Consider the following 23,824-nt stretch of genomic DNA (forward strand, 5'->3'; position numbering starts at 1 on the left):
TATGCACAGAATACTGCTCCAGAAGAATCCCTACTCCTGGCTTTTCTGGCCAAGTGCAACTCAGTGCCCTTCATACCCACCAGCGTCAGGGGAAAGGACTTACAGGATCAGGCAGGAGGCTGAACAGGGGCCAGAGTGAGGCCTGGCACCAGAGCTCAGAGATAAATCAGAGTGAGAATTGGCCATACTCAGAGCAAGCATCTACAGTCTCTCCAACCTAGAGGAGAAATAGGGAAAAGCAATCCTGTTCGGTTGGATGGAGGTGATCTTGCTCCAAGCAGCATCTGATCAGGCCACAGACATTTCATGAGGACAGAAAAGAATCAAGAGTTACTTTTCCTCCTTTTTACTGAGCACTTTTTAAAACAGGTGATGAGCTTAAAGAGAAGCAAAACCTAATCCAAGAACACCACAGTGAATTCAAGTTAAAACTGTTGTGGATTGAATTCTTCAAAAGTTTCAAAGACAAGCAATTCCAAACTGAAGAGACACTCTCTGCCTAATCTATCCCATAGTACCTACATGCTTGGAAGACTCTTAGCTCAGCAACTGATATTATTGCTTGTAGGTCATTGGATACTGGCAGCAATCTTACACGGATTTCAGTAGGGATTTGTGTAGAGACCGTACGGTCTTGTGGCTCCAAGTGGAACAGAAAGCCAGCCCTAACCTTTAACTGGTCTGCTGTTGCTGCTTTAAATGGTATTCAAACACAATTAAGGATGCTATTAAAAGAGCCTGAAGAGATCAGTTAGTTGCAGCTATTCTATTTATACAGAATTCATTATTCTGAGCAAATCCTGTGAAGACTCTTAAGGCGTGCATCACTTAGGAGAACAGGCACAAAGGGAGTCAGTCAAATGTTGCGAGAAGTCAAAAGAAAGTTCAAAGCTGCACAAGGCAGGCAGCACGCATGCACTAGCACAGGATGTAAACAAGGTTTCAGTTGTCATGCTGCTGGCAGGGAGTGAGTCATCACTCCTCTCTCAAGTTTAGTATTGCAAGGAGAAAGTAATTTTAATCTGGGAATACAAATTTAGGAAAAGGGCGAGGAGGGTACTTGGCAAGCTTACTGTATGTGAGATGACTCCAGTGATTTCAGGCTTCAAGCCCCTGTGCAAAGCCCCCGTGACTGGAGGGACAAGTGAAGGTGGTGATGAGAAGAATGGCAGTTTCGGGTAAACAGAGGGTAATGTGCCAGATGCGGAGGGTGCTTGGTTATGGTGGGAACCCCTCTGGAGATGTGGGGGAATGAAATCATCTAGAGTCGGAAAAGTCAAGGGTGAGCCAGGAGAAACAGTCTCGGGGAATACGGAGCCTTGCCCGAAAGGAACCAGAGGCGGTGGTGGAGTGCTGGAGCTGCTTTCTTGCTGTCTGTCTGGATTAACCTGGAGGAGGGGGACTACTATAACCCCAGGCTGAGCTGTGGTGGTGGCAGTGGCATCCTGTAGGAAACAAGGTGTTGTTATGCAATGGGGGAGACTGGTACTTTAGTCTAATGCAGCCATATAGTGTCATGCAAGGATGCACCCAAAACGATATGAAACCCCAACAGATTTCTTTCCTTAGGGAGACATACTTCTTCAGTCTTGCAGCCCTGGCCTCTATGAACACACATAGTTTTTCACAAAAATCTTCCTTCCCCTCACCACCCCTCTTCTCCAGTTCTGTGCAGTGAGGCTAAATCAAACCACAGAACAGCTCTGCATTCACTATCACTTGAGAAGCACTAACCATCGCATTACAGAGTTTGCTCCTTTTACACCTCCCTAAAATAGAAAGATCCTCATCAGCTCAACCCAACCCCCTACAAACACCACACGCGCACAAACACACAGATCAACATGGGGGGGGGGGGGGGGGGGGGGGGGGGGGGGGGCGCATGGGGTGTTAAATATTACCGAGTAGAAGACTGCAAGACTCAGGTGGCACAACAAGTGCTCAGAAATTAGGTGGGGGGGAAGAGAATAAAGCATTAAGGGAACATTGTAATGAATTAAAGAACTGTTCACACGGCTGAAAGAAAACAAGGTTATGGAGAAAACATGTACCATGCTGCGTCCCATTGCCTTGTACGGTGGCTGTCGCTGCTGAGTAAGGTAAGGCTCTTTTCTCATCCTGTCCTCTGTGGCAGCTGTGCTCTGGGGCTCTAGCACTCTGTCCCTCACAGCTTGCGGAGGTGACGACTGAGTCCAGGAAGGTTGGCCCGCACCATAACTAACTGCGTCTTTACTGAGGACAATGTAAAAGTACGGCCTGGGAGGAATAGGAGGAGGAGGAGCAGCAGGAAGAGACTTTCCAGTATCTGTTACAGAGGAAACAATGTCGGTGGCTGGTGCCTGAGTGAGCTCAGCACCCAAACTGGTGCTGGCTGCTGGGTCATGTGTGGTGCCAGTGGAATTTTCAGATGCGGCCGAGCAAGTGCTGTTAGATAAACAAGCTACATATAGTTTGGTGACCTTTTTATCCACCTTCGTCTCATGACTGGAATTCATTCCAGCCTTACTACCGGGATCTGCCCTGTCAGGGTTGTGTTGTACAGATGACGCATCCAATGAGGAGCGACTTTCCAAGAGTGGCTGCCCAGCATGCACCTCATCTTTGGGACCTGAGGAAGGAGAAATCCCTGCTGGCAAGCCTTGCTTCCCACTGGGGACAGCCCCATAGGGGGTAGGTGATGAGAAATAACACCGTGCACTGGCATTTGGTGATGCACGCTGCGTATAAGGCTTGGGTGCATTCAGGTACACACAGTCCATGATGGGCACTGGCAAGAGGTTGGTCACTTTAGTGTCAGTGCGAGGACGCCATGCAAAGCTTTCCTCTTTGGGAAGAGGAGGACGGGGAGGAGCAAGGGCCTGCCCAGGCAGAGTCAAAAAGGAAGAGAGGAAGCAGCACCAAAATGAAAGGAAAAAGGAAGGAAAAAATAAATAAATTCAAAGAATGAATTTGGTCATTAGACTTGGGTTAAGCAGGTTTTAATACAGCAAGAACAAAAAGCAAATACAGTATCTGGAAGGCCAGCGCAGAACTCACTCACATCATCTCACTCATTCTCTCTTTCTCAGCGCTGCTCACTGGAGCACGCAAACTTTACCCAGCTCTCAAGTCCCTGCCTACATGTTTCTCTCTCTGGGCTAAATAAATCTCAGTGCTGTATTGTTTTGAGAGGCCTGCACAGCAACACCCACCAACGCCCCTGGGAAAGCCCAAATCAAGATTTAACATCCCGGCTAACTAAACCCAGGCTCATGCCTGTGTAATGAAATACTTCCCAGTATTGGGGACATTTGAATCACAAAGCCAGATTCAGAGCTCTAGGCCATCTCTGCTGCATGTTAAGTGCAATGCCAAAAAATGAACATTGCGAAGTTTCACGAGTACTAATGAAAGCAGACATCATTTGAATACTATAGCCTGCCACAGCTGGCTAAGTAAAAAGTCAGCATTTCCTTCTTCTAAAAGCTAGCTCTTGAATTCTCTTCAGGATTTTTCAGTCCTGAAAAAGCTTTCAGGAAGGCCAGAACAATTAAAGTTTCTTGAGGAACTGAATTCATAAGAATTTGCCTCCAGAACCAAGATCACCGATGGAGAAATCCTGCTTCTAGTAAATAATAAAAAAACCCCTTTACTGGTTTTGGGGTACTCTGCAACGTATAGGTTGTTAACTCCACAACTGCCTGCCAACTGCAACTCCAATTATGGTGATTTTTTTTCTGAAAGTCAAACTGTTTAAAAGTAAAATAACTTAGCAATAGAAAGGTTTTTGGTTTATTTATTGCTTTGTTGCAACTTTGGCGGCTGAAAACTATAAACTACTGGAAGGAGGAGAACTAAAACACCCACCTTGTGAACAGTAGCTCCCTGCATTCTTTCAAATTAACCCTCTGGAGACTATGAAAATAGAACACACCCTGTTCTCACATCGTTTTTGGGCAAAGGCTGGCTAAACCACTGCTAAAATGTCCAAAACCAGAGAACAAAGACACCTTAACAGCTTGCAACATTCAAATCTGAAAAAATACCTCCTTTAAAATTCATCCACATATGACAGGTTGTGGCCAGCACCTATATTAATGTAACAAGAACAGACCTAGAATAGCTTCATAAAATTACAGCTGTTGTCCTGAAACCTACTGTCCTCATGCTACCCCTCTTCCTTCTACCCCTTCTCTGATGTCTAAGGGAGTGTAGAAGCAGGTTAGTAAGTGCTCCTTCTGAAAGGCTTCTGCCTCTGGAACAAGCTCATTCCTTTTAATACCTTAAGGACAGTAGTTTCAGTCTGGAGACTTCAGAGTGCCACAACATTTCCCTAGGTAAGGTGAAGCCTCACTTTACCACTACATAGCATTATCAGGAAACACTAATTCACCATCTGCAATTACTATTTCCCATTTTCTTCCATTTCAGCTTAGTTTAGACAGCAGTCCTTGAGACTTCTATAAGAAATACTATGTGCGTCAGTGCTCTCTCTGTTCATCCACAGGATCAATAAGGGATTACAGAACAGCTTCAGTATCAGGAAGTAAACGGGTCTCTCCTTTAGGGTGCCGCTCCTTCCCACGCCTTCATCCAATTGTGCCGCCTTCTACTTTCACTTACAATTTCAGGAATGATGTCTGTTCTGTGGCACTGCTATAGGTCCCTGATGATAAGAGCAGTTACCCTGATAGGGGACAAGTCTTTAAAGGGACTCTGTTTCACACAGGAAAGCTGTTTCTAATGGAGGGTTTCCTTATCAGCTTTCAGACTGCTTCTGTGCAGACTGACCACCCAAAAGAAAAAGGATGAAGTTACACTTCTCTTAACAGATTGACTTCAACAATTTACCTTCAGGTACAAATAACCTTCCCCTGTTGGCTTGTATCAGTTACAGTGTTAAAACTGAAAGGCATTTCCCCAGTATCTTGTTTTTAATGCAGGGTTTAACTCTGCTTTCAGCCCTCAGCAACCTCTAGGAAATAGACCAATAGACCAACACAAAAGACAAAACAGTAATAGATGACTACTTCACCTTTTTTCTTGCAAACAAATAGCGTTGTCCTCCTCCTTCATCCACCAAGGAAACACTGTGGCGTGCCTGAACACACGAGCTCCACAGTACTCTGCTGACATCAGTGTTGCCTCCATTTCAAAGATAGGAAAAGCTGAGGCACAGCAACTTACCCAAGTTTGCAGCAAAGTTTGGAGTTCAACCCAGGGCTCCTGACCATGAATCCATTTCTTGAACCCAGAAGATCACCCTCGGGGTCACAGAAGAAAGGCTTACCTGTGGCTTGCTGTCTGAGGAAAGGTTCGGACGCACACTCCTATAACCCTTGGCAGCCAGAGAAGATGGTTGGGCATCCCCATTGGCATCAGTGTTAGACGACGACCTCCAATCATCTACGAGGGCAAGGAAAACTCAGATCACAGAGGATTCCCTCCAGCTACAGCACGAGCGAAAGGAGAGGACTCTTTTCTTCCTTTTTTTTCTTTTCTTTTTTTTCCAGGCAGCAAGAAATACTTCCAAGAAAGCAACAGAAGCAACAACATAAGCAGCCAATGTTTGTACCTGTTTCTGGGTTTTCTGGTTCCAGACCTAAGCGTTTCACAGAAAGGAGGGATGGAAGAGGTGGGGGTGGAGGATAGGCACAGAGGAAAAGAAAGGGAAAAAATAAACCGTTAAATTTACAGAAAACATGCACGAATTGAAGTTAAGAGTTGAGCTACTTCATTTCACACATAAAATGCTTTCTGACAGGGCTGCCTAATTACCATAGAGACCAGCCCTAAACACGATGCCCTCCTTGTTTCTGACCTTTGTAAACACAAAGCAATTCATTCAGAGCAATGAAGAAACAATTGTTCATTGACATTCTTATTTTAGAGGCAAAAAGGCAGCTCAGCTAGCTACTTTCTAAAGTTGCAGCTTGATGTCCAGACACCACCAATTACTGGAAATGTAGGGACCCCACATCCAGCCATGATACAGGCTATGAAGACATATCTATCTTTATCAACATCACCATGTATGATTAACTGAGATAAATGACTGTCAACAAATAGATCAGGTTTTGCAGACTAAGTGTGTGTGCATGAAAGAAGTTATAAAATGTGATGTCACTTTACAACCCAGTCCCTGCAGCTAGATGCATTGGTCTCATGACCTATTTACCCACCTCCCACTGGGCTCCTCCCCACCCCTTTACCCATTTTGCTGTTTAGGTTATATGCAAAAAGCTCTTCCAGCTCCAAAGTACATTTCATAAAGCAATTGAGACAGTAAGCAAAGGAAGTATTAACGAGCTGATTTCCATAGTAATGGGCTCATTGCCATTCAGGCTGCTGGAAATTTATGAAGCCATCAACAGAAAGGAGAGAGGCAATGGTGGGGGGTAGGAGTGAAGAAATAGAGAATGGCAAGCATGAAAAGAGGGTAGGTCACGGGTACAGCAGAATGGGAGGAGAAGACAGAGCAGAAAGCAGCACATTGGGGCTGGAATTAATGGAATTGCCCTTCCTCCAACAATACAGTCAGAAACAATGTATGATTTGCTTTCAAGAGCAAGTTTGACCCCCTCCCCCCTTAACTGCATCTTGCCTTTGGGAGTTCATCCTCTCTGCCAGACCCACGACACTGGCCAGGTTTGTTATGCTTTGCCTGTCTCCTACAATTAAGTAATTACACGTCTGCTATTGAAAGATGGCAGACCTCTGTGGCGACACTGTCTGTCTGGGACGCTATCCCTGCTCCCTTGACAACCCAAGTGAACGCTATGGTGGCAGTAGCGCCACTTGGCCTCTTTCTGTTCCACCTCACGCCTGGGATAAAAGGAGGTGACATGGGCCTGCCAGGAAAAAAAAAAAAAAAAAAAAAAAAGATTTGAGAGTTTTTGGTGCTCCTGACAGCAAAAGGGAGCTGTAAACAAACTTAAGCTGATGAGTGAGTGGTCATGAAACCTGCACTAGGAGAGAACAGGAGCCAGTCTTCCTCCACTGGTCTGGTTCTCGCAAGAGGTTTCTTACTATGCTACAGGATTTGGGGTTTTAAATCACAGCTAAAAAAAGTCACCCCAAGACCCTGGACTGACCTCACTTGAGGTCATTGCGAGTAGCATATTTCAGTTAATCTTCCACTCACTCACTTTCAGGTTGTTCAACATCCTGAGGACATGGCGAAGTGATATTCTGGTTCTCTTCATAGGCTGGAGATGCCCGGAGGGTCACAGCTCCTTTTCCACTGCAGACTTTAGTGGGATCCATTTCTACAGGAAATGCACATGCACAGAGGAGAGACGTTGAAACAGATGATACAAAGCTATTAGGAGCCATCAGAGCTCTACGGAGTAATTTTAGCATGGCTGCCTCCGGGTGAATCAATCTAGCAATGTTTATGCAGATGAAGATTAGCTCTGGATTTAAAGCATTGAGAAATCAAAGCAGTTTCATATTCATGTAACTGATGAATGTAGAAGTAAGTTCTGAGTCAGTGTAACAGAGCTAAGAAAGGTGGAAAACAGGATGAGTGTTTGAACCAAATTTCACAGGTCCATTTGCTTTATTTGGTCTGCTTTGTGTGGAGATACTGTACCAGCAAGGACATTCTACCATTATACCTGTGACTCTTCTATAGAAATGTTCTAGTGGTATAAAGCAATACCACTTGTATGCTGAAGCCTTAAAAATGCCTTCTGTGCAGGACTGAAAAAGGAAGAAGAAAAGTCTTACGACCACTGGAGGATAAAATCATGTAACTATGCTGAATATGATCTGAAGGCAGGGCACTGCAAGCCACCTCCTTGCCATCTCCCCCTGTTCCATGGCAGTGTTTCACCTTCTGACATATGAACCCAAATCCCAAAAACTAGGAGATTTAACATATACCCATTCAGATCACCCTGTGAGCCAGACACCAGATCACGCCAGCATCCTTGCTGAGGCCCAATTCAGCACAGCTTCTGCGTAGGCTTACCTTTGTGCATTTCAGTCCATGGATTTGGGTTTTTTCCTCCTATCATCCTATTAAGTAATAACAAACCAGAACTTGAAGCCCATCTTCCTCCCCTTACTTAAAATCCTTCCAGAGAGTTGTTTCCTCTAAGATACCTATAGAAACAATAAGCCTAAAGAGTCTCTCACTTATCCAAGCTACTTCCACAGGAAAACACATCGCCTCCCTTTCTCATGCACTATTACTGACCCTGCAGCTGCCATCAGACTTCACTTTGACCTACCTAAATGGAGATACTAGTCCTATCATGGCACCGCACAAGGAGCCTCAAGAAGTCCTGAGCATGTGCTGTGTTAAACAAAGGACAACATGATGATTTTTATTTTTATGGGGTGAGGATCATACTATCTCTGCACAGGGAGGGATGCAGCTCCTCTCTAGGAACTGTTATTATAATGAAAGTTATGCCTTCAGACTGAAAGAGGGGGCAAAGGCTGCTGCTTATTGCCCAGACAACAGTCCATGTTTGCGCAGATCAATATTCCCTGGCTGATTTCAGTAAGATAATGCCCCATTGTATCCACACCAGTACAGTGCCTATAGACCATGACAACGCCGCAGCTAAGGTTGCAAAACACGCAAACTACAGTCGAGGTGGCCACAGTATAGGGAAACATCAACAGTGCCAGATGGATAACAGCAGTAAGGGGAAAGACTCGATGAATGTCAAACACATGGCTCACATTGAAAGCCCCCTACACTGGAATCACCACAGTTCAAGCTTTTACATGGGCTTCCAATGCTTTAGGGATTTCACAAAAAGCATACCTTCAGATGCACACTTAGGACTGGAGAAAGGATGGACTAAGAAAGGAATCAGAGGATATTTTCCTACAGTTCAACCTTTAGTTAATTTAGGCAGCGTTGTGGCAGTCTCTGTGAGGGGAAAGACTATCCAAAACAGACATATCAAATGCTGCTTAATCCTTAAATGTATCATGTTTGCACTCACACCATACAACTGATCGTGCCTTAAGGTTACCCACATGCCTGGTGAAATAGAAGTTGACTTCTCTGACTTATTTCTGCATTATCCAGATAGGACCAGGATTCCTTTTGCCCAGCAGTCCAATTCTGGCTATTGTTCCCATCCACTCAGCACATCACGCAGCCCGAGGACTCTGCAGACCCACTTTCAAACCAGAGGACAAAGATTTAAGCTCTGGGACTCCAGTTTCAAGAGTGCTGTAACTCTGAGGCATGAACACGCTGTTAGGGGTCACCAAGCCTGATTTAGACATCCACAGAGAATGCAGGGTAGCTGTTCTCCTATGCTCCTACACCTAGATTTCCTTCACAGGCACCGCAGAGAAATGGAAACACTTAGGAATTTACCATGCCATAAATGTCTCCATCATATTGGAGAAGAATCAAATTTGGGAATCAAACCACTTTTTTTAATTTTCATACAACATATTAAACCTATACACCGAATCAAAAAAATAAGAAGCAGAAGAAAAATGTTCTGAACGTTAAAAAAAATAAAATTAAAATGTTTTGAAAAAGTTTGAAAGTAAAGTATTGTCAGACTACTTCAATTTGGGAGAAGATAACAAATACCTAAGATGTTGAATTACTTCACAGTTTAGGTGAAATGATGGAAAACTTCATGTGTGCAGACTAGGAAAGACAGGCAGTATCAGCTAGACTAGTCCGACTGTCCAAATCCAGCAAAGTACAAAAATAATCTCGTACTTTTAGTGGGAAAATATGTGCTGGGGAGGGGGTGAGACAGCCTAATGTCCCTATTTATCTGTATAAAGTTTCCATAAAGTCAGTGTACGTACAGAAAAACAAAGCCATCCCACCAATGTTGAACTGTGCTTGAACCTGTCAAATACCATCTCTGACATTCATTTACTTTTGTAAAGACTAAAGATATGCAGGAAACATTCTTTGGTTCATCAGGAGTTTGTTTGAAAATGAGGCTGTAATAACAATATTATTCATAACTAAGCATTAGTAGGAGAGCTTACAATGATCCCAGATTCAAGCAGACGCCATTATGACTGCAGAGGAGCAGCATAATTGAGAACAGTGTATTGTGCCATCAAGAGCTAACTTTATTACCTACTGATAAAATCTACAGCTCTGGAAACAGTGAGAAGAGGATGAAGCTGAAAACTAGCCAAAGCGCGTGGGTGAAGCAGAGATAGAGAGAGAGAAGGGAAAGAATAATGGCCAACTAATGCATGGCAGGGGGAGGAAGGAAGAAGATACCTGTAGGCAGCACTAGGTGAGGAGAACTTTTCACTTTCTTCACAGGGATTATTTTAACGGCAGAAATAGAGCGTGTACATAAAGGGACATCAACAGCTGCAAACACAAAAGTGTAAATGGCACATCCAAAAGGGAAGAACAGAGTTTGGGAAGCATGCCACAAAATTTTCTAATGTACTTGGAGACACAATAGCAGGAAATTTCAAATACAAAAGCAGTTCAGAGAGCAATGATGCAACCGTTAAAAATATCCCTTCGTTTGCACTAATTCAGGACATGTCTATTTTATGCAGCATACAGATCTGCTTACTGAATTGACTAACTGCTGACTGCCACTGTGCTGCAGGCAAGAAGAATCTGGTAGCATTAGTTTTTAGAAGCCATAAAAAAAAATTAGTGTAATCATTTAGCTGAGATACACTACATGCAAAAATAAAATTGGTAAGTCAACATTAATATGGCTTAGTTAAAATAAAGTGAAAAAACAAGGACTGAAAGGTTGACATAGGAACATTAAACTAGCCACATTACATGAATTCTGGATTTTATGGCGCATATTTTACAAGTTCAGCAACAGAAGGAAGTGAAACGTGAAACAATCTTGAAAATAGTCCCATGCCAAAGGGTAGCATCAAAATATCCATTTCAGAAAAAAACCCCATCCATTTAAACAGTAAATTGAAGAGATTTCTACTGGACTCCACCAGCTAGCACACCAATTATACTAGATGTAGTAACGTAAGGGAAAATCATACATAGCATTGTGCAAAACTCTAGCAATTGTTACAAAACTCTCCAAAACGGCTAGTACTTCCTCTCTCTGACTCTGTATTGCAGCTAATGTGACGACCCCCTCTTTTTTGTAAAAAAAAAAAAAAAAAAAAAAAAAGAGAGAGAGAGAGAGAAAAAAGAAAGGGGGTGAGGCAGTAAAAAAAGGCAAAGGTAAAACTACTCAGAGGTGAAGCTCAACAGGATCTACCAAGATAAACATCTTGTAAATCATGGCTCCACCAGAATAACTTGAATTGTGCTCTTGATTTTTGCAGAGCCAGGATTTTCTCCATTAAAACCTATTAGCTTTCTGCACGTATTAACTGGAAAATGCTTTATGCCTCCTCACTTTCCGTGCCATCTCTCTCAGGCCTGCAAAATCAGGAGTAAGAGGAACCACATTTCCAACACTTCACAGACCAACATCGAGCACTGGGCCAGCCTGAGGGAGGCATTGGCATCAAGGTGGTGTGTACACCCCCTCTTGTGGCAGATCTTTCTGGTCCCTGGCAAAACTGGAAAGCACAGACTTCACCAACCTAGAAAAGCAAAAGGATGGGGGAAGAGTTTAATAGAATTTTTTCAAATCTCATAAAATCATTAGGTTTTAATTTGATGGGATTGTTTTAAATTTATATATATATATATACACAAAAAGAGGAACCCAAATCAAACCCTGTTCTCCATGCTTCTTCCTGAGCACTGGAGACCCTGTGAATACAATAGATCCCAAATCCAAACAGCCTGTGGTTTAGGAAACAACCCTATTTCTGTTCTGCTCTGTAACTGACTGAATTCATCCATCCACAATACAGTCAAAATACTAACCACTATAAAAAAGGCATCAAAGGGAAAGAACGGAAACGAAACCAGCAGAAAACCAACCCATATGACCACATACTTTCACCCTGCCAAAACAAACACCATCACCACACAATATTGAATGCTATAAAGCACACTGCAAACCTGCTGATATTAACATGAAGACTGGTTTGTTTGGATAAGTTTGGGTTTTAAATAATTGTTGCTAATGATAGATTTTTTATTTTTTAAATTATTACTTAAACAGTTAGTTCCTGTCCTTTAATTCTGGGCTCAAACCTTCACCTCCCACTGAAGTTAACAGGACTCACACATAGGCACCCACAAACTCATGCTGTCTAAACCCACAAGACAGTGATTCACAGGTGCTCACAAGTACCATGTAGCGCACAGCTTTCCTGAAAACAGCACTAAAAACATACAAAGAGGCAAATCCAGCCTGCCACCTTTAAGAGACAAAGAACACTTGTTCAGCTAAGAAATGCTGCTGCTGCTGGCACGGTGCAGCACAAAGCTTTTCTTGTATCAGTCACCAAGCAAACTAAATTTGGAAACCCCTACTGTAGTGAATGTCCGGGGAAATCAACCACATCATGCAGCTAACATGCAGGGGGAGCTGCAGAGACGTCTCTGAAACTCTTAAACCCACCTTTTTCTTGCCCATTGCTGCTCAGCCCATTGACAACGGTTTTTGCAACATCGATTTCTTCGTGTTCTGTAAGACAAATGAAGAAGCAGATTACTTCTGGGTTAAAACCTCTGCAACCTCTGACTATGAGGGAACTAATTTAACCTCTGACTATGAGGGAATGCCATGGGTCAGCACCATTTCATTTATGAACTAGGAAGTATTCCTGCTATCTCAGGAGATGCTGCTTAGAGACACAAATCTCCCTTGGATGACACGCCTGTTTCTCCTTTCCCTCTGCCTACCTGGATCACAGCCTCTTTTAAACAGGGTCTGTCTCTATATGTGCATATGGTATCCAGCTCAGTGATGAGCTTTTAAAAAGAGATTTTTCAAGTCTGCAATGTCTTCAGCTGACATGAATAAAACTGGCTCTTGTGAATTCAGAGAACTGGCTCTTGTGAAATCAGAGAAACACAGAAGATAGTGCTAGAAAGGACCTCCAAGGGTCATCTAAAGCCATATTCCTGACTTACAGCAGAAACAGATCTACCTCTTTCACTGCTGACAAATGTTTGCCTAACGAATTCTTACAAACTTCCATCATCACTCTAAAGCAACCTGATCCAGTGCTTCACAACCTGGAAGCTTATCAATGCTTAAACCAAATTCCTAGCTCATGTTTTTCAGACCCCGATTAGTCTCCTAGCTTTCCTCTGGGTTCTCTCCAAATGGTTTACATTTTTCTCAAAATGTGGTGCTAAAAACTGGACACGATACTCCAGTCAAGACTTGATAAGGTGCTAAAATCAAGTAGGAATATTATTCCACAGGTCCTACATACGGCATTTCAGTATGGCATCTGCTTTGTTTTTCACTCTGATTTAGCCTGTTACCCAGACAAGATCAGAAGTTTTTCTCTTCCAACCAGCTCTCATTTCCTGGTCCCTCATTTTTCTTTGAGCAGCTGATTTTTCCTATCCAGATGTCAAACTTTGCATTCACCCCTACTAAACTATATCAAATTCTTTCAGATTTTTTTTTCCAGGTAATCAATAAATTGGAATTCTGGTATTCCAAAGTGAAAGAAGCTAAAGTGACCTACCCAAGATGGCTCAAGAGGTTTCTAGTCATTTTTTTGAGCATTATGGGTCAAATTGAAACAACAAATGCAAAGCCAGGACACATTTTACTATGAAGCCATTCTGCTGTTGCTTAATAGTCAGATTTCCTGAGCTTTCAAGGGCTTTGACTCTGTTCTTGGAGGCAGAAGAAGAGTCAAAAAAAAAAAAAAAAAAAAAAAAAAAGAGTAATTGCATCAGAAACAGAAAGGAATAGTTCTAGTAATAAAAAAGAATGCCAATGAGGGCAAGTGGAAAACAACACAGACTTACCAGAGCTCATTGTGGCGGAGGGACTTGCCTTTTTCACTTCTGGATTTTGTTTATCTCTGTTTGAAGTGAAAGGCAGAATAGTTATGTTGTGTTTCATGCCTGCCCAGACAGCACTGGAAATTATGCTGGACATTCATCACAGAAGTCATGGTAATAGTCACAGTTTCTTCAAAAAAATTAGTTTCAAAACTCAAATGGATTTATGTCAACCACCAGTTACTTTTTTTGCTGCTAATTATCAGAAATTAAAGAGTATTTCCACCCAATATAGTTACTACTTTCAGACTAATCCTCAATATTACATCTTAAGATATTGATTAAACCCTAAGATATATATTTGCTATATATAGCAAAGTGCAAAACTGGCTATTTTCTAATACATTAAAATGTGCATCATCTTTAAGAAAAAGTAAAAAAATCCCAGCGAGAGTAAAAGCGTTAAGCTAAAACTCTCAACTTAGACCACTGCCAGATTTCAAGGCAATCTGTTGCTCAGATCAAAGTCAGTCTCTCCTTTGAAAGATGTTACAATACAGAAGAAATATACTTGTTGAAATGCATATTAACTTCTGCACCAATCATTTTGAGTCCTGCAGTGCCACCAATATTTTCAGAATCAGACTCCAGTAAGGGAAACTTTAAAATTAGAAGCTTTAATCCTCCTGGAACCAAAGGCAGTGAAATTACCAACCCAAGAGAAAGACTACCAGATGGGGACCAGAGGAGAAAAATGTCAATTTTCATGGTCATGATAGTCTATGGAGAACAACTGTGGGGCCTATTCGTACCCAGTGTCCACTCCTGTGGGGACTTGATAGCTGCAGCAAATGAACAAGTTTCAATGTCATACCACAGATCTTGGTTTGAATAGTCAGAGTCCATGTTTGCCAAGATCTCTTAACTCTCTAGAGGTCCTAGAGACCTCTTACAAGCCCTTTAAGTTTGTGTTCCCATCTTTTTCCTCCCCCACAAAAATTAATGCTAAAGAGAGTGAGATCAAGTGTAACTCTAAGCCAATCAAAGGCTTCCATGACACAAACAGAAACAGGTATCTGAAGCTGCAAAATCATGCATAAACAAAGACCCTAGTCTGTGAATTGTAGGGAAAAGTGTCTCAGACAAACAAGAAACTAAACAAGAGAGTTGGGGATACTTGTTTTCCTGCTACATGAACTGGAGGCAGCAGTGGGACATTGTAAGAGGTGGAAATTGCCTTCAGGGAATTCAATTTGTTCTCTTGCCTCAAGCATCCCCATTCTTAACTAGCATTTGTTTCACACCAGCCAGAATATAATGAGCATGTTCAACAGATACTCAAAAGCAAAGAAGATTCAACGAGCAAACATAGTAACAGATCAGTCTGTAAAATCAGCCAATATCTGGGCTCTCCAGCATGCCATCCCAGCAACAGCTGCCAACGATTATTTAAATATTTTCTTCATTAAAATATCCACATAAGATCTACATTGTGGGTTGGTGAAGGCTCAGCAGGATGCAGCCTAACTCCAAGTTGATCCCAGGAAGACAGTGTGAAGGGCGCAGTCTAAAACCAGTCAACAAAAGCTGAGCTCAACTTAAAGGCCTTCAGCCTGATTTTGCATGCCTGTACAGTATCTGCTTTTTGTTTCTACCATTTTATATTAGCAGCAAGTACCCTGAAATTGTAACAGTTGACATAGCCTGAAAATTTAGACAAATATACTTAATAATAATGGTCCTTCTGATCTCCATATGTTTCAGTTACAGAAAGATGCCTTATTTCAAGCAAAGCAGAAAGAAACAGCCTAAAATGATTTGCTATCCAGGCTAAAGAGGTTTATAGCAATACTATGCTCTTCTACATATGGAAAACTGTTACGAATTAAACTCACTAGATAAACACAAGTCCCTCCATAGGGCAGGAAGAAAACTACAAGAAGGGCAGTACTGCAGTAAATCTTAACTCAGCTTTAAGATAAAAGCCATTCTGAAGCTGAGGAGGTTGCTGGTACCCAGAAGTTTTGACTCTGCACTGGCCCTCTCCATGGGCTTAATAGAATCACAGGATGGTTTGGGTTGGAAGGGACCTTAAAGATCATCTAGTTCCAACTCCCTTGCCATGGGCAGGGACACCCTCCACTAGACCAGGTTGCCCAAAGCCCCATCCAACCTGGCCTTGAACACTTCCAGGGATGGGGCATCCACAACTGCTCTGGGCAACCTGTTCCAGTGCCTCACCACCCTCATAATGAAGAATTTCTTCCTAATATCTCATCTAAATCTACCCTCCTTCAGCTTAAAGCCATTCATTACCCCTTGTCCTATCACTCCACGCCCTTGTAAACAGTCCCTTCTCCAGCTTTCCTGTAGGCCCCCTTCAGGTACTGGAAGGTGCTATAAGGTCTCCCCAGAGCCTTCTTTTCTCCAGGCTAAACAACCCCAACTCTCTCAGCCTGTCTTCACAGGAGAGGTGCTCCAGCCCCCTGATTATATTTGTGGCCTCCTCTGGACTCGCTCCAACAGCTCTGTGTCCTTCTTACGTTGGGGACCCCAGAGCTGGACGCAGCAATCCAGGTGGGGTCTCATGAGACACAGGGTCAAATGCTTTGCACAAGTCCAGGTAGATGACGTCAGTTGCTCTTCCTTTATCCACCAGCACTGTAACCCCATCGTAGAAGGCTACCAAATCTGGCAGGCACGATTTGCCCTTAGTGAAGCCATGTTGGCTGTCACCAATCACTAGTTCACATGCATGGGCAAAGGCAGGGTCCACTGCTGCTGCAATCCCAGAGCAACACAGGTTCCCTTCCACAATGGCAGTATCCGAGCAGTTAAACTTGTGATTTCATGCTTTATACTTTTTAAACTATCTCATCTCTGTTTAGAAACAGTGACATCAGAACTGCCATAAAACTATGATTTCAGTGATGTCTTTTTGATTCAAGAGTCTTGACACTGCTTACAGTGCAAAGCATTGACCTCCATTGCATTAAGAAAAGCATGAAGGAAAGAATTCACACCAAAAAAATTATTTGGCCTTAAAAGAACAAATTACTTTTCATAAGAAGTGATTTGAGGTTAAAAATAAAGTGATAATTAAAGAAGTTTGCTGAAATTAAATGGAGGTGTACAAACCCATTAGAACTAGATCTAGAAAAATGACTGTTCCACATATCCCCACACTTACTAGCAATTATGGAATTCATTTAAAATAACAAGCATTCAGTGTTCACCTACTGTGAAACTAATCAGCATTATTCGAGCACTCAAACGAACACAGACTTCATGCAGGTTCCCATACACAGAAGGGATTCAGCACGCTTAGGGTGAGCGTAACCAATCCTGAGTGCCTGGGTTGCTGTAACTCCACAAACTCCATTTAAAAGTTGATTTTGATCCATTGAGGATCTGCATACAGATTTGCTGCATGCAGGTAGAAATAACTGCTGTTTAGACTGAGGAAATTATGGCGTGTGTTTGGAGTTGAGAACATACTTCAGAGCCTCTTTGCATCAGGGCTACAGAGTTATTCTACCTACCTCCCATATGCTTAACCCAAACCACATACTGAAGTCCTATTAGGCCTATCTTAGCCCTAAGGCTGCTCTTGGGACCAGACACACGGTCCAGCCAGACAGCACACCTGGCTCCACGGCCCCAGAACAGCAAAGCGTTGCCCTCTGTAACACTTCGGAAGGTACACGCCAGAAGTCAGCGTGCCATGAGTGTTTGGACGGTACATCCTCAGACGCAGCAGTCCCTACCAGGTTGGCCAGACAGGCTGGGCTGTGGGAGCAGGTGGATGCGGAAACATTTGCTGCTCCCAGCTCCCCTCGAAAACTTCCTGTAGACACGGTCAAGCCGTTCCTGTAGACACACGTGCAAGTATGCACAGCAGCACTTCAGAAGGGACTCTTTCAAAGGGAACCAAAAACGAGATCCTTCACGTCAATATTAAAAACAGAGAAACCAGTACTGCCAGATCAGGCAAAACAAAACAATTTTTTTAATATAATATATAATAATACTCCCAAATCCCCAAGCATCTCCTTCCAGCTTCCTGCTCTAACCAGCTAACCAGTGTCAGACTGGAATTTGTGCCCTTCCTGAAATGTGACAGACATAGCAACAAAGGCTTCAAAGCTGCAGACATTCAAAACACAATGAAAGGTAACAAATTCCTCAGGGCATAAGCCAGCAGCTGTAACCCTGAACATGCCAATGTCCATACATAAGATCTACCAACTCCTTGCCAGTGCAGTCATACCTCTAGACTGACGTTTAAGGCTTCCTTTCAGCCCCAATACATTTCTTCCAAGGCTGCAGCTCCTTCCCTACTTGGTGTGGAAAAGAGAGCCGTGTATTCAGAAGCCTATTTAGGAGGAATGCAGATAAGTGGCAACTACTTCTGCACAGCACGTCTCTGGATTATCTCACATGCTCTAAACATTCGAGTACTCTCCCTACAATGGCAGGGGGTAACAAACAGCTCATTAATAGTTCCGAGCAAGGACACACGCTCTTAAGTCACTGGTATCTCAGCTAAGAGTCACAGGCGGTGGTTATTTTCAGTGGTCTAACGTGCGTGTGGGGAAAAGTAATTTCCTTTTCTTTCTTCTCTTGTATTATTGACAGCTCTGATGACTCGCACAGGATTTTAAAACAATTGCCAAACATGAGATGAGCATCCAAAACTTACTGGGCAGGTCCCTTATATTCTGGAGATTTGGACTCCTGCTTTATCTTCTCAGTTCTGAGTTTTTTACTTTTTCAAAGTTTTCTTTCCATATACGAGAGCTTTAAATGTTTTGTGGCTGCACTTAAATGAAAAAATCAAATTCTTGTTTATATTAGCATAACCTAGAAGTTGAGGCTTTTAGAAAAAGGTAAGCTTTCAGACTTAAGGGATGATCAGCATCACAAAACTTAGTTTTTACCTGGTCAGCTCTCACACATCACAGACAACACTCATTTGTTTAATCCCTGGCTCAGACCCTTTCTCACATTGCCACCAGTGTCCCTGACCCAGATGCTCTGCTGAACTGGCCATGCCAGCAACGTGGAGCCCCAAATCTGGGAAGCGAGCAAAGGGCTGCACTGCAGCTAGTGCCTCCTACCAGGAGGTTCCTCTGCTTAAAGGAACTTGCTGGAAAGCACATCTCCTCTGTACTTCTCATTTTGTATCACATAAAACGTGGCAAGAAAAAATAACTATAATACAGGAGGCAGCTCCAGGTTAACCTGGGCAATCATCTCTCTCTCCAAGTATCATTATTCTCTTCTCCTGAAATACGGAGAGAAATACGTTGCCTGTCATTTTTATTTTAAGGGTTAAAGAACATCCTGTCATTCCTTCAGAAGACATTATGCTCCTAAGAATAAACGTCAAGAAAAGACTATGAATAAGCAAGCAGTGCACATAGAAGAATCATACCAATTCTGTACAAGACAACAGCCTCCCCATGCTCTTCAGCAAGTGTTAAGACAGCAGGGAGGCAGCAGTGAAAGCTCAGTAAATGAAACAAACGGCGGCATAGAACACCAGCTTGGATAAGGTGTCCTTATAAATAACTGAACTTACAGCTGTTTGAATAAACAAACAGCACATTTCATATGCAATATCGCTGCTTCATATTTTTTTTTAAATATAGCGCATTTGTTTCCTTCCTAATGGGTAAAATTAAGTTATCTGGGGCATATGTGCAATTTAAGAGGAATGTGCCATTCTTAATAATAAAAGTCAAACAGGAAATGTAAACTGGGAGATATGGCTTTAAGAACTCAAGAGATGCTTTTGAACTAAGTCATCTTATAGTCATCAACATCAGAGTAAACAAAGTTTAGCTGCAACCTGAGTTAACTGAGTTCAAGGTCACCACTTTTGGAACAGGGGGCAGAAAAAGATCTCCTGGGTCATCAGGCCTACTCCCATGCTATTGCAGGCAACTGTGTCATACAATCCTGTGCAAGAAGGTTTCATGTTCCAGCTTAAAACTGGTAAGGTTTCCTGCCTCCACTGCTCTTCCTGGAAGCCTGCTCCAGAACTCATTCCTCTTATGGCTTGCATGCTGTTTCTGATTTGCAACCTAAATTTAATTCATGAACAGCTACAGCTAAATTGTTTTGGACCAACACAATTTTTCTGTTTAAGCAGCTCCTCCTCCTTGCACTCACCCCCATCCACACATTTTTAGAAAGCGATTGCACCTCTGGGTCTTCATTTTGCAAGCCTGTAAACAAGCATTTCCAAAGCAATTGGTCTACATGTTGTCACCCATCTCATTAAAATCTGGCAAATAGCAGAAGATTTTAAAAGGTTGGCAGTCCAAAGTCTAAACTCTGCTTAATGTCGCAGAACCAGAGAGCAAAACCTACAGCTGACAAGCCCAGCAGCTGAAAAGCAAGGTTTAAAAAGTAAATCAGCCTTTTTTGTGCATTCTAATTCTGGCCTGTCTTCTAAAACCAATTCTATGGTCAGGGTTAGTTCAGATAGTGATTTGATGTCTACAGGGACCTCCCTGCAAAGAAATAGACTGGAATAGTTTCACATCAGCTGCTGAACCTTCATTAAGTGACAATGACTTATACCTGCAGGGTTGTGGGGACGCAAGGTGGGTCCCACTTGAGCCATCAACCTCCTGCTCTGCTACAGACACAGGGCTTGGAAAACAGCCGTCCAGAGGGTTGTTTGGCACAGAGCATACAGAAGAGTAACTTGACATGCTGTGCATCACCGGTTCCCTCTGGATAAGTTAACTGCTCTTATCAGTAGCCTTACAGCCAAAACCACTTCTCCTCATCACAATAGATTTTAAATACACTGTAACTGGGCTTTGACTTCCTCCCAAGTCTGTCATGACCGCCCTCTGTTTTTTGTATTTGATCGCTGAGATCATGGTGCTGTAGCTGTGGCCCACGTATCATTCGTGTCTGCTGAAGAAACAAATGCCTTTCTGCCACACCCATATGGCCAAGCAGCTCACACGAACATTTCTAAACTTAAGAAAAATAAAAAATTCTAGGATATTTTAAAAATCTTACGTTCATCTTAGCAGGAAACATAAGGCACAGTATTTGAGAGCAGCAGAAGCTGAGATTTCTGCTCAGATTTATCTGTGATACATATGCTAACACCTCATAGACAGAAGCACTTCACAAACAAGCTGATGTACATCCTATACAAGGGAGCTCACTGGGCACAGCTCTCAGGCCGCTGACTCCAGAAGGAAAGCTGTAAATGATTTAACAGCATACCGCAACCTGGGACTGTTCAGGACACTTAACTCAACTGAGACTCACAAGAATTTGGGCAGGGAGCATGTAACTACTGAAATTGGGATTTATTTACAGTTAAGGGATAATTAATTCAATTACACCAGATTTACCTTTTTGCAAAAGGGAAATCTTTCAGACAATCTGCAATGACCACACCCAGCAAGAGGATGCTGGTTTCATACTTTGGCTGGAAGAAATAGAAGATTCAGTGAGTTCAAGCTGTTGTGAGACTACTTGTAAGAGCTGTGCAGCTGGGGTACTCTTCGTACTGCACTTAACTCTCTGTACACCTCGATACGGGGCCACTTGTGCCTCTGCAGAACAACTGCTCTAAATAAACAGACCCAAATTCCAGAAGCCCTAATTACGTAGAACAATGGATCTATTCAGCTGACTGCAGAATTGAGGGACACAAACACTACATTGCATTTACTATAGTGAATGGCATTCTATAAATACAATCAATTAGATCATCTAAACAACATCCAGCAGCTCCTCTTGCATGATTTTGTGTAACAAAGACTACAAAGGCTGTCTTCACCTCTGTCACACACTCTCAAACAGTGAAGCAGCAAATAAGAAGTTGCATTAAGTAGAAATACTAATTAGAGATTGACTAGTGTCACAAAGTTCAAATCCATATTACAAACATTTCACAAAAATGAGGGCATAGAGAAGATTCTCATACACCTCTGACATATAAACCAGACACTTTAATGCTACAGACCATCCCAGACACATCCCAAGATTCCTAGTCGTGTAAGGCAGAGAAATTGCACAGGCATTAACAAGTGTTCACTGCGGCAATCACACCAAACATTAATTTTTAGTTATGACCTCTGCTAGCGCTCGCTGTTTTGAAGCTCTGCACAAACACTCACTAAGCAGCAGCTAACACTTTTAAGGTATATAGGTGATATTCCTATTTTATGCAGAGATGGAAGATTTGGGCCTCTATCCTATGCAACATCTGAAATCAGCTGAGTGGGCACAGTGTAACAAGGTGCACGTATCGGTCTTACAGGTTGATTTTTGTATTTTCAGAATAAGCAAAACCAGTTTGAGAGTTGGTCTCATATAACAAGCAACCACCAGGGAACCACACAAAGCTAAGCCTAGCCAACACATATGGGGAGCCAGGCATACAATAGTTCCTACACACCTTTGACACACCTAGGGATGCAAGTTGAAATTAGACATGGTCATTGTCCTTAGCCTTTGCCAATCCATAGGCATTGCTACACTACAAAAAACTGCCAGGGAACTGATTCATTTACCTGAATATCAGGTATGAAAAGGTCCCAGCAAAACTCAGAAGGCTGGGCACTGTCATGCATGCAAGGCCAGACAGCAAACCTGTGCCTGCCAGGGAATTCAGGCTGGAGTGCTGGCTTGCTAGCTTCGTTGGACTGCACCGCCTCTAAATTCACCTACTCACTGAAGTGAGGAACACAGTGACTGTTCCTCTACTCAGTACTGAAAACACTCTGAGAAAACCAGACTTGGGTTAAGTAACAGTCTGACATTCAAAGTGTTTCCAGAAACAGCAGAAAGTTACGTTCCAGAAGCCAGTCCTCATCTTCACTTCCCTGTGACTCCTCCAGCCTCAGGTGACCAAATTCACATATTGCTGAGAACTCCACATCCATTTTCATCACCTTCATTTTAGCAACTGCGTCAGCATCAGCATTCAGGAATTACTTTCAATTCCTTCTTCTCATAAAAATAGTCAGGAGAAAGACCAGCCACTAGAAAGACCTGCCTATTTCCGTTAATGAGAACACAAACCCATGTAATGACTACCGTGATCTCTCCTCTCTTTTCAAGCAGCAACTGGAAATACCTATCCAAATTAAAGCAGCAATCTGAAAATCAGTGTGTACTGCCCCAACAGACCTACCCACTCAGTACATATTAGCATATGCCAGTGCCCTGTAAAGTCCTGGGAGTTCAGCTCACAGTAGCTCTAGGAGGGCCAGCTTTGGCTAACTGTGACTAAAATACATATGGATGTCCTTACCTTGATTCAGACTTTTCAGTTAATGGTGCCATTTTCTCAGTCCCTTGATTTCACTCCATCAGAGGCACGAAAGAGTTAAGGAAACCTTTCACTGTGTTGCCCAGTCACTTGGCTGCTGAGGTGTAACAAGAAATTTGTGGAGGCATCTCTCTCTCTCTCTGGCACCCTTAAATACTTTGCTCCTCCTACTACTGTGCTTTAATTAGCCAGTTGGTTCTTAGTCACCTCATCCTGTCACTAGGCTTGCTCACCATCGGCCACCCCCACCCAGTCTGCCTGTCACTCCCTGCCACTGTCACCACAAAAGACACTGACTCTTCCTGCAGCTCTGGAGCTGGGGAAAGGACAGGGAGAAAGTTTGGGGGTGATACTCCATGATAGCACAGGTATGGGATGCACTTCAGAAGGGAACTGACAGGCAGACTTTGAAGAAACATTAAAGTACAGAGAAAGTACTTGAAAAAGCACTTTTTTTTTTTTTTAAAAATTTTAAACCAGGCAGCATCTGCTTGTCAAGGAAGGAATATTTTCATTAGCATTGGACATGGCAGATTTTATTTCAATGGTAGGAGCCGAAGGGGTAGCTAAAGTTTCTGCACTTGGCAGCTGAGATTTGTAGCATAAATACCTGACATGACACAAAGGGAAACTAACTGCTTGCACAGCTATTACATATTATATGCCCACTCCATTGGCATCATAACAGGCATCAAAGGAGCTTT

The 23,824-nt window shown here is 42.8% G+C and overlaps 1 protein-coding gene across 50 annotated transcripts in view; it reads right to left on the reverse strand.

The window, feature by feature from the left end:
- The window catches only part of SORBS1 (sorbin and SH3 domain containing 1), a 170,396-nt gene that overhangs the window by 54,288 nt on the left and 92,284 nt on the right, over positions 1-23,824 (reverse strand). For 18 of the 50 annotated variants that reach the window (XM_075758512.1, XM_075758535.1, XM_075758522.1 and 15 more), the window contains 5 exons: positions 13,829-13,884; positions 12,456-12,521; positions 10,214-10,309; positions 7,128-7,247; positions 5,270-5,385 (listed from right to left, as the gene is read on the reverse strand). In XM_075758512.1, the coding sequence (XP_075614627.1) occupies positions 5,270-5,385; positions 7,128-7,247; positions 10,214-10,309; positions 12,456-12,521; positions 13,829-13,838 (408 nt within the window). In that variant the 5' untranslated portion in view covers positions 13,839-13,884. Of the gene's footprint in view, positions 1-1,073; positions 1,446-2,051; positions 2,859-5,269; positions 5,386-7,127; positions 7,248-10,213; positions 10,310-12,455; positions 12,522-13,828; positions 13,885-23,824 lie in introns of all 50 variants that reach the window. The other 32 variants (XM_075758506.1, XM_075758533.1, XM_075758507.1 and 29 more) reach the window with 4 other exon arrangements.

The sequence above is a fragment of the Balearica regulorum genome, chromosome 7 (genome assembly GCF_011004875.1).
Source record: "Balearica regulorum gibbericeps isolate bBalReg1 chromosome 7, bBalReg1.pri, whole genome shotgun sequence".
Lineage (NCBI taxonomy): Eukaryota > Metazoa > Chordata > Aves > Gruiformes > Gruidae > Balearica > Balearica regulorum.